The 11,532-nt window shown below is 47.3% G+C and overlaps 1 protein-coding gene across 1 annotated transcript; it reads right to left on the bottom strand.

Moving 5' to 3' along the window:
- Positions 1–3,988: 3,988 nt before the first annotated feature.
- On the bottom strand, positions 3,989–9,969 carry LOC138930787 (spermatid nuclear transition protein 3-like). Its single transcript, XM_070291211.1, has 3 exons — positions 9,853–9,969; positions 9,539–9,671; positions 3,989–4,125 (listed from the first exon to the last, which is right to left on the bottom strand). Exons 1-3 carry the CDS (start codon positions 9,967–9,969, stop codon positions 3,989–3,991), a joined length of 387 nt encoding a protein of 128 aa, XP_070147312.1.
- Positions 9,970–11,532: the final 1,563 nt, after the last annotated feature.

The following is an 11,532-nucleotide window of genomic DNA, read 5'->3' as shown; positions in this document are numbered from 1 at the left end:
AAATCAGGATTTGATTTCACAGGCTTCTTTAACTGTTGTACATCATTCTTTTCATTGTATTCCCAGGCATGCCTGTCAGCAGTGCTCATCTATATGCCCCTCCGACAGCTGCCACATGATCACATGTGCCGCATATAGCATAGCTAATATTTCAAAGCCAACAAGAATGTGAAAGCCAGCCCACCTTGAGAACTACTTTGCAAACCTTCACCTCACAGTGATTCTTATTCTATGCACAGTGTAACAGAGCAGAGTGAGCACAGCCCTATGCAGTTAGCCATTGGGCTGCTTCTTTTCAACGCACCCTGATCCTAGGCAGCAGGTGTGGCTCAGCCTTGCTTGGTGCCTCAGAGGGCCCCATTTACAAGCAGCCAACTGTCTAGGAGTGGCCATTCATTGTCCTGCTCAGCTATTGATCAGCACCACAGTGGGCCCTGCCCACAGTTACTGTCAATGAGGGACCATTCATTGGGGAAGTGATTAAGTAAGGGTGGTGTGGTGGTCATCAGGTGGAAAGTGAGAGAAGAGAGATTCTGGCATTCTTGTGGAGGGCCTGGAGATCACCCAACGTTGCGCCAGTGGGTGAGCTGGATGGTCCCAGGGAATAGACTGGGGATTACATCCTTTAGTGATTCAGAGCCCTCACTAAGTCCCTGCACTAGCCTTGGCCCAGGCCGTGCGGAGCGGTGAACCTCTCCCCCATCCCTGTCTCTGCAACTTAATAGCAGGTGGCCATCTTTCTGGGTCTCAGGCTGTGAGAACTGGTCTCCTCAGTTGGACAGCTTGAGGAGACAGGACCTATTGTGTTGGGTACCTGGCTCCATCAAGGATGAGAGCTGGGTCGAATATGGGAACCTTGCCCTGAAGGAGCTGCCAATGGAATCCTGTTTCTCTTTGACCAGGATGGGACATTTCACGGTGAAAGGTGTTCCTTGAGACTTTGCCCTCTCTTGGCAGGACAGAAAATGACATTCATCTGATAGAGATATTTAGGCACATCATTACCTGACCATGACCTAACCTTAAGCACAAAGGGTGTGACACCACGAAGTCTGAAACAACTTACCACAACTTTCTCTAACCTTTGCTTTTAAACATACTTACTGAAAACGTTCAGTAACTTTGGGTTCTTAGGGCAAGAGCCACCCTCATCCTTGTATGAATCTGTAATCAACCTTTCCCTGTCCCAAACTCAAACATTTCCTTTTGATGGGCCTCATTCTGCATCAAGCACATGGACTTGCAATTGTGGTAACAACAATACTGTCTAAGGGCTGACTTTGCCTCTCTTAAACAACAGCAGAGACTGGCCAAGTGCTCACAGTCATCCATAATATACCCACTCATTTGGCTTGGCTAAGCTTTAGCCAACCTTCTCTCCTCTGAACTTCAGCTTTCCCCCAAGCTTGAGCAGGCACAAAGCGTCAGACCTTTCTGGCTCCCTTAACAGCTCATTCTAAGAATCAGCTCACTACAGAAAGAAACACTTCCTGTCACACTGCTCCATCATGCTGTCTGTTCATCCATCCCCACCTCTTGACCCATCACACACACACACACACACACACAGATACACAAACTCACGCACACACACAGAGCTGTTGCTCACCCTGCTTATCCTTTCATGTTAACGAAATATCTTTTTCTGTTCCATTTTGAGACATGTTAAGAACGTGTGTTCAAAACATTCTCCCTATTGCAATCAGTTCTTTTCAGTTGCTCAGTCGTGTCCGACTCTTTGTGACCCCATGAATCACAGCACGCCAGGCCTCCCTGTCCATCACCAACTCTGCATTCAGATGCTTATATCTTTGCTTTGCTCCTTTGCTTTTTGCTTCTCTTCTTTTCACAGCTATTTGTAAGGCCTCCCCAGACAGCCCTTGTGCTTTTCTGCATTTCTTTTCCATGGGGATAGTCTTGATCCCTGTCTCCTGTACAATGTCACGAACCTCATTCCATCGTTCATCAGGCACTCTATCTATCAGATCTGGGCCCTTAAATCTATTTCTCACTTCCACTGCATAATCATAAGGGATTTGATTTAAGTCATACCTGAATGGTCTAGTGGTTTTCCCTATTTTCTTCAATTTGAGTCTGGATTTGGTAATAAGGAGTTCATGACCTGAGCCACAGTCTGCTCCTGGTCTTGTTTTTGTTGACTGTATAGACCTTCTCCATCTTTGGTGGCAAAGGATATAATCAATCTGATTTCACTCTTGACCATCAGGTGATGTCCATGTGTAGAGTCTTACTTGTGTGGTTGGAAGAGTGTATTTGTTATGACCAGTGCATTTTCTTGGCGAAACTCTATTAGCCTTTGCCGTGCTTCGTTCTGCATTCCAAGGCCAAATTTGCCTGTTACTCCAGGTGTTTCTTGACTTCCTACTTTTGCATTCCAGACCCCTATAATGAAAAGGGCATCTTTTTGGGGTGTTAGTTCTAAAAGGTCTTGTAGGTCTTCATAAAACCGTTCAATTTCAGTTTCTTAAGCATTCCTGCTTGGGGCCTAGACTTGGATAACTGTGATATTGAATGGTTTGCCTTGGAGACGAACAGAGATCATTCTGTCGTTTTTGAGATTGCGTCCAAGTACTGCATTCCGGACTCTTTCGTTGACTGTGATGGCTACTCCATGTCTTCTGAGGAGTTCCTGCCCGCAGTGGTAGATATAATGGTCATCTGAGGTAAGTCCACACTTTCCAGTCCATTTTCGTTCGCTGATCCCTAGAATGTCGACGTTCACCCTTGCCATCTCTTGTTTGACCACTTCCAATTTGCCTTCAAAGTAGATACCCCATACTCTTATATTTAAACCACAAAACTTGCAGAGCTTGGACTACAAAAGATTTTTGGGGGGAAGAATATTTTACGACTGTAGTTATTTAGAAATACGAGGGGATGATGATCAATATAAGACCAGCTTTTACTCAGTCTTATGTTGATACCTGTATCAAAAATCTCTGTCCTGACTTCTCTGGCTGTCCAGGGGTTAGGACTCCATGCTTTCACTAGAAGGGGAACCGGTTCAATCCCTGGTCAGGGAACTAAGATCCCACAAACTGCATGGTGCCCACCACCCAAAAAATTTATCTGTGTGTGGTGATCCTGTTTGTCATCTGCACCGGGATTTGGGCCAGCTCCACTGCCCTGCCCTTGAGAACACACTGCTCCCACCAATTTCTTAGGAAAACAGTGGCCTAATTGATATTTGGTCTGTTCCCTCCAAACATTATTTTAATCTTTGGGAGTGCTGGTTGTGGGTTTCAGTTGGATCAGCATTTTGTGCCTCCTGAGCACCTTTAGCTGACAGCAAAGGTGAGTGATGCAACAAAGCCCATTATGACGTAAGTGGCCAGGATGTGATTTCTGCCTGCCTCTCTCAGGGGAAGTATGACATTCACCATCCCCATGTGAAACCCTCTTCCCATCTGGGTTCTGGCAATCTAGCCCCTCATGTCATTCCACACCCCAAACAATGGCAGTAACACCACACCACTACTCCTTGCCGCTGAGATCCATTGATAAGCGGGGTTAGCCATCTTCAGTGCAGACTCCTGAGCCAGTCCAGGCCTCTCCTCTCTGGCTAACTGGGGACCTCAGGGTCTGTCCCCCAATGTCTCGGGACCTCGCACCCCTCCCCACTCAGGTGCCCACCTCTTTTCTTCCTTCCCTCCCTTCCCATCAGAAAATTCACACACACACAAATATCATCTTTTCACCCTTTGATGTTTATTTTAATCGCAGCCATCAGTTTACTATGTTAGTGTGAGAGTCAGTCTTTTCCTGGTTAACCATTTCTAAGAAAGCAGACCACTGGAGACACAATTCTAAACTGTCTGACCTTTTCTATTCAGTTACTGGCTGCCCAGGTTGTACTTCTCCAGGGTCTCTCATTCTGGGGTGGCTGAGCTTATCTTCTCTTTTGATTCTGCCCCCTTCTTTGACTCTGACTCATATTTTGGTACCTTTTTCGGCTTGGTTCAGTTTCTCACGTGCACAGGAACGGAGAAAACAGTTTGGTTCTCTTGTTTTCTTCACCTTCTTCGACGGAGTGGCGTACGATCGGATTTTCTTTCTCAAGGTTCCTTTTAGAGGTCTTCTGACCCTCATGGTCATATTTCGTGCCTTGAAAGACAAGAGAAGGCTATGAGTTTTGAGGAAAGAGTATAACAACTGAGTTGGAAAGGAGACTTCATGAAAAGGGAGGTGGCCTGATGAGGACTTTTGCGCCAGGCAAGGGCAGTGTAGAGGTCTTGGGCACCAAAGTCAATGGAGAACCTGGGGAGTGTCGATGGAATCATCTTACCTTCACGCTGCCTCTGTATCTCCGTTGCCAAAGGGTCTTCTTTCTTCCTTTCATCCTTGAAGCAAACCGCACTGCAACTCTTCTTGGCTGCCGTGGCTTCCTAGTTCCCTTAGCCATGATGACACCATGAAGTGGCCTAACCCAGAATCTCTGCCTCGGACCTCCCTATATATACCTTCCCAGGACAATGAGGAGCCACACCCTTCACTCTGATTGGTCAGCTAGGCACTCCCCCAGCCAATGGGGGCTTTGGGAGTCTTAGACATCACAAGGTACCACGGTGCCCATCCACATGGGTTAGTGGGTGCTGAGGGAGGCCATGAAACAACTTTCCCACCCTTGACCCCTCTGTGTGTCTGATTCTGGGGAGTGGTGATTCAGGGGCATGGTGTTTCTTCTCGTGACCCTCAGACTTTCCTTCAGTGCCCTTTATTCTTTGACTTGGATGTCCCCCTTCAACACTCCTGCCCCCTCCATCCCTGTATGAACCTCTGCCAAACACTTTTCATCCCATTTCAGCATTTCAGAGTCCTCTAGTCACTTCATCTTTAGACCACCCTCTTCCTATCGGGGGTTCTTGAGGGGCTTAAGGAACTTAAGAGCGAGCAGGTAATTGAGAACAGGTTGGAAGTTCTGTCTACTCCAGTGAGCTTTAGAGACCCCAAGGCTTGGTGAATCTTCAGTCCGTTGCCCCAAGATCTATACACCGTCTCCATAAGATTACACTTCAGAGCAAAGAAAGTGTTAAATGCCTCCTCCACTAATATTGTTGGGGACACTTCAACTCTCATGTTGAGGAGGGAAACTCACTTTGCCCCATCTACCAGAAAGACATTCCCGATTTAGGCAAAAATGAAGAAAAGGAAAGGAAGGTGCCCAAAGGCAAGAGTCCGTTTTCCACTGCGCCCCTAACTCTTGAGTGAATCACTTCCCCAGTGGGCCCACATTAACAGCGATCATCAGATAGGACCCACTGTGGAGCTGACCAATAGCTGAGCAAGAGAAGTACCAGTAGGTACCTCATTGATAGTTGGTTGCTTATGGGCAGGGCCCAGGGTTGCACTGTCCAACTGCTAGGCAAGACCGGTTGCTTAGTAACAGGATATGGAGTCATCAGGCACAGCAATGGCTACCTGCTAAGGGCTGTGCTCATGCTGCTCTGTTACCGAAGGATACGTTGGGTCCAGTGTGCTTTACTCTGTTTAATGGACTCTGTTCCAAATCAGGATTTGATTTCACAGGCTTCTTTAACTGTTGTACATCATTCTTTTCATTGTATTCCCAGGCATGCCTGTCAGCAGTGCTCATCTATATGCCCCTCCGACAGCTGCCACATGATCACATGTGCCGCATATAGCATAGCTAATATTTCAAAGCCAACAAGAATGTGAAAGCCAGCCCACCTTGAGAACGACTTTCACAAACCTTCACCTCACAGTGATTCTTATTCTATGCACAGTGTAACAGAGCAGAGTGAGCACAGCCCTATGCAGTTAGCCATTGGGCTGCTTCTTTTCAACGCACCCTGATCCTAGGCAGCAGGTGTGGCTCAGCCTTGCTTGGTGCCTCAGAGGGCCCCATTTGCAAGCAGCCAACTGTCTAGGAGTGGCCATTCATTGTCCTGCTCAGCTATTGGTCAGCACCACAGTGGGCCCTGCCCACAGTTACTGTCAATGAGGGACCATTCATTGGGGAAGTGATTAAGTAAGGGTGGTGTGGTGGTCATCAGGTGGAAAGTGAGAGAAGAGAGATTCTGGCATTCTTGTGGAGGGCCTGGAGATCACCCAACGTTGCGCCAGTGGGGGAGCTGGATGGTCCCAGGGGATAGACTGGGGACTACATCCTTTAGTGATTCAGAGCCCTCACTAAGTCCCTCCACTAGCCTTGGCCCAGGCCGTGCGGAGCGGTGAACCTCTCCCCCATCCCTGTCTCTGCAACTTAATAGCAGGTGGCCATCTTTCTGGGTCTCAGGCTGTGAGAACTGGTCTCCTCAGTTGGACAGCTTGAGGAGACAGGACCTATTGTGTTGGGTACCTGGCTCCATCAAGGATGAGAGCTGGGTCGAATATGGGAACCTTGCCCTGAAGGAGCTGCCAATGGAAACCTGTTTCTGTTTGACCAGGATGGGACATTTCACGGTGAAAGGTGTTCCTTGAGACTTTGCCCTCTCTTGGCAGGACAGAAAATGACATTCATCTGATAGAGATATTTAGGCACATCATTACCTGACCATGACCTAACCTTAAGCACAAAGGGTGTGACACCACGAAGTCTGAAACAACTTACCACAACTTTCTCTAACCTTTGCTTTTAAACATACTTACTGAAAACGTTCAGTAACTTTGGGTTCTTAGGGCAAGAGCCACCCTCATCCTTGTATGAATCTGTAATCAACCTTTCCCTGTCCCAAACTCAAACATTTCCTTTTGATGGGCCTCATTCTGCATCAAGCACATGGACTTGCAATTGTGGTAACAACAATACTGTCTAAGGGCTGACTTTGCCTCTCTTAAACAACAGCAGAGACTGGCCAAGTGCTCACAGTCATCCATAATATACCCACTCATTTGGCTTGGCTAAGCTTTAGCCAACCTTCTCTCCTCTGAACTTCAGCTTTCCCCCAAGCTTGAGCAGGCACAAAGCGTCAGACCTTTCTGGCTCCCTTAACAGCTCATTCTAAGAATCAGCTCACTACAGAAAGAAACACTTCCTGTCACACTGCTCCATCATGCTGTCTGTTCATCCATCCCCACCTCTTGCCCCATCTCACACACACACACACACACTCACACACACACACACACACACAGATACACAAACTCACGCACACACACAGAGCTGTTGCTCACCCTGCTTATCCTTTCATGTTAACGAAATATCTTTTTCTGTTCCATTTTGAGACATGTTAAGAACGTGTGTTCAAAACATTCTCCCTATTGCAATCAGTTCTTTTCAGTTGCTCAGTCGTGTCCGACTCTTTGTGACCCCATGAATCACAGCACGCCAGGCCTCCCTGTCCATCACCAACTCTGCATTCAGATGCTTATATCTTTGCTTTGCTCCTTTGCTTTTTGCTTCTCTTCTTTTCACAGCTATTTGTAAGGCCTCCCCAGACAGCCCTTGTGCTTTTCTGCATTTCTTTTCCATGGGGATAGTCTTGATCCCTGTCTCCTGTACAATGTCACGAACCTCATTCCATCGTTCATCAGGCACTCTATCTATCAGATCTGGGCCCTTAAATCTATTTCTCACTTCCACTGCATAATCATAAGGGATTTGATTTAAGTCATACCTGAATGGTCTAGTGGTTTTCCCTATTTTCTTCAATTTGAGTCTGGATTTGGTAATAAGGAGTTCATGACCTGAGCCACAGTCTGCTCCTGGTCTTGTTTTTGTTGACTGTATAGACCTTCTCCATCTTTGGTGGCAAAGGATATAATCAATCTGATTTCACTCTTGACCATCAGGTGATGTCCATGTGTAGAGTCTTACTTGTGTGGTTGGAAGAGTGTATTTGTTATGACCAGTGCATTTTCTTGGCGAAACTCTATTAGCCTTTGCCGTGCTTCGTTCTGCATTCCAAGGCCAAATTTGCCTGTTACTCCAGGTGTTTCTTGACTTCCTACTTTTGCATTCCAGACCCCTATAATGAAAAGGGCATCTTTTTGGGGTGTTAGTTCTAAAAGGTCTTGTAGGTCTTCATAAAACCGTTCAATTTCAGTTTCTTAAGCATTCCTGCTTGGGGCCTAGACTTGGATAACTGTGATATTGAATGGTTTGCCTTGGAGACGAACAGAGATCATTCTGTCGTTTTTGAGATTGCGTCCAAGTACTGCATTCCGGACTCTTTCGTTGACTGTGATGGCTACTCCATGTCTTCTGAGGAGTTCCTGCCCGCAGTGGTAGATATAATGGTCATCTGAGGTAAGTCCACACTTTCCAGTCCATTTTCGTTCGCTGATCCCTAGAATGTCGACGTTCACCCTTGCCATCTCTTGTTTGACCACTTCCAATTTGCCTTCAAAGTAGATACCCCATACTCTTATATTTAAACCACAAAACTTGCAGAGCTTGGACTACAAAAGATTTTTGGGGGGAAGAATATTTTACGACTGTAGTTATTTAGAAATACGAGGGGATGATGATCAATATAAGACCAGCTTTTACTCAGTCTTATGTTGATACCTGTATCAAAAATCTCTGTCCTGACTTCTCTGGCTGTCCAGGGGTTAGGACTCCATGCTTTCACTAGAAGGGGAACCGGTTCAATCCCTGGTCAGGGAACTAAGATCCCACAAACTGCATGGTGCCCACCACCCAAAAAATTTATCTGTGTGTGGTGATCCTGTTTGTCATCTGCACCGGGATTTGAGCCAGCTCCACTGCCCTGCCCTTGAGAACACACTGCTCCCACCAATTTCTTAGGAAAACAGTGGCCTAATTGATATTTGGTCTGTTCCCTCCAAACATTATTTTAATCTTTGGGAGTGCTGGTTGTGGGTTTCAGTTGGATCAGCATTTTGTGCCTCCTGAGCACCTTTAGCTGACAGCAAAGGTGAGTGATGCAACAAAGCCCATTATGACGTAAGTGGCCAGGATGTGATTTCTGCCTGCCTCTCTCAGGGGAAGTATGACATTCACCATCCCCATGTGAAACCCTCTTCCCATCTGGGTTCTGGCAATCTAGCCCCTCATGTCATTCCACACCCCAAACAATGGCAGTAACACCACACCACTACTCCTTGCCGCTGAGATCCATTGATAAGCGGGGTTAGCCATCTTCAGTGCAGACTCCTGAGCCAGTCCAGGCCTCTCCTCTCTGGCTAACTGGGGACCTCAGGGTCTGTCCCCCAATGTCTCGGGACCTCGCACCCCTCCCCACTCAGGTGCCCACCTCTTTTCTTCCTTCCCTCCCTTCCCATCAGAAAATTCACACACACACAAATATCATCTTTTCACCCTTTGATGTTTATTTTAATCGCAGCCATCAGTTTACTATGTTAGTGTGAGAGTCAGTCTTTTCCTGGTTAACCATTTCTAAGAAAGCAGACCACTGGAGACACAATTCTAAACTGTCTGACCTTTTCTATTCAGTTACTGGCTGCCCAGGTTGTACTTCTCCAGGGTCTCTCATTCTGGGGTGGCTGAGCTTATCTTCTCTTTTGATTCTGCCCCCTTCTTTGACTCTGACTCATATTTTGGTACCTTTTTCGGCTTGGTTCAGTTTCTCACGTGCACAGGAACGGAGAAAACAGTTTGGTTCTCTTGTTTTCTTCACCTTCTTCGACGGAGTGGCGTACGATCGGATTTTCTTTCTCAAGGTTCCTTTTAGAGGTCTTCTGACCCTCATGGTCATATTTCGTGCCTTGAAAGACAAGAGAAGGCTATGAGTTTTGAGGAAAGAGTATAACAACTGAGTTGGAAAGGAGACTTCATGAAAAGGGAGGTGGCCTGATGAGGACTTTTGCGCCAGGCAAGGGCAGTGTAGAGGTCTTGGGCACCAAAGTCAATGGAGAACCTGGGGAGTGTCGATGGAATCATCTTACCTTCACGCTGCCTCTGTATCTCCGTTGCCAAAGGGTCTTCTTTCTTCCTTTCATCCTTGAAGCAAACCGCACTGCAACTCTTCTTGGCTGCCGTGGCTTCCTAGTTCCCTTAGCCATGATGACACCATGAAGTGGCCTAACCCAGAATCTCTGCCTCGGACCTCCCTATATATACCTTCCCAGGACAATGAGGAGCCACACCCTTCACTCTGATTGGTCAGCTAGGCACTCCCCCAGCCAATGGGGGCTTTGGGAGTCTTAGACATCACAAGGTACCACGGTGCCCATCCACATGGGTTAGTGGGTGCTGAGGGAGGCCATGAAACAACTTTCCCACCCTTGACCCCTCTGTGTGTCTGATTCTGGGGAGTGGTGATTCAGGGGCATGGTGTTTCTTCTCGTGACCCTCAGACTTTCCTTCAGTGCCCTTTATTCTTTGACTTGGATGTCCCCCTTCAACACTCCTGCCCCCTCCATCCCTGTATGAACCTCTGCCAAACACTTTTCATCCCATTTCAGCATTTCAGAGTCCTCTAGTCACTTCATCTTTAGACCACCCTCTTCCTATCGGGGGTTCTTGAGGGGCTTAAGGAACTTAAGAGCGAGCAGGTAATTGAGAACAGGTTGGAAGTTCTGTCTACTCCAGTGAGCTTTAGAGACCCCAAGGCTTGGTGAATCTTCAGTCCGTTGCCCCAAGATCTATACACCGTCTCCATAAGATTACACTTCAGAGCAAAGAAAGTGTTAAATGCCTCCTCCACTAATATTGTTGGGGACACTTCAACTCTCATGTTGAGGAGGGAAACTCACTTTGCCCCATCTACCAGAAAGACATTCCCGATTTAGGCAAAAATGAAGAAAAGGAAAGGAAGGTGCCCAAAGGCAAGAGTCCGTTTTCCACTGCGCCCCTAACTCTTGAGTGAATCACTTCCCCAGTGGGCCCACATTAACAGCGATCATCAGATAGGGCCCACTGTGGAGCTGACCAATAGCTGAGCAAGAGAAGTACCAGTAGGTACCTCATTGATAGTTGGTTGCTTATGGGCAGGGCCCAGGGTTGCACTGTCCAACTGCTAGGCAAGACCGGTTGCTTAGTAACAGGATATGGAGTCATCAGGCACAGCAATGGCTACCTGCTAAGGGCTGTGCTCATGCTGCTCTGTTACCGAAGGATACGTTGGGTCCAGTGTGCTTTACTCTGTTTAATGGACTCTGTTCCAAATCAGGATTTGATTTCACAGGCTTCTTTAACTGTTGTACATCATTCTTTTCATTGTATTCCCAGGCATGCCTGTCAGCAGTGCTCATCTATATGCCCCTCCGACAGCTGCCACATGATCACATGTGCCGCATATAGCATAGCTAATATTTCAAAGCCAACAAGAATGTGAAAGCCAGCCCACCTTGAGAACTACTTTGCAAACCTTCACCTCACAGTGATTCTTATTCTATGCACAGTGTAACAGAGCAGAGTGAGCACAGCCCTATGCAGTTAGCCATTGGGCTGCTTCTTTTCAACGCACCCTGATCCTAGGCAGCAGGTGTGGCTCAGCCTTGCTTGGTGCCTCAGAGGGCCCCATTTACAAGCAGCCAACTGTCTAGGAGTGGCCATTCATTGTCCTGCTCAGCTATTGATCAGCACCACAGTGGGCCCTGCCCACAGTTACTGTCAATGAGGGA

The sequence above is a fragment of the Ovis canadensis genome, chromosome X, assembly GCF_042477335.2.
Source record: "Ovis canadensis isolate MfBH-ARS-UI-01 breed Bighorn chromosome X, ARS-UI_OviCan_v2, whole genome shotgun sequence".
In the NCBI taxonomy this organism is placed as follows: Eukaryota; Metazoa; Chordata; class Mammalia; order Artiodactyla; family Bovidae; genus Ovis; species Ovis canadensis.
The sequence above is the reverse complement of the archived record's forward strand: the minus strand, read 5'-3'. Positions and strand labels throughout refer to the sequence as shown.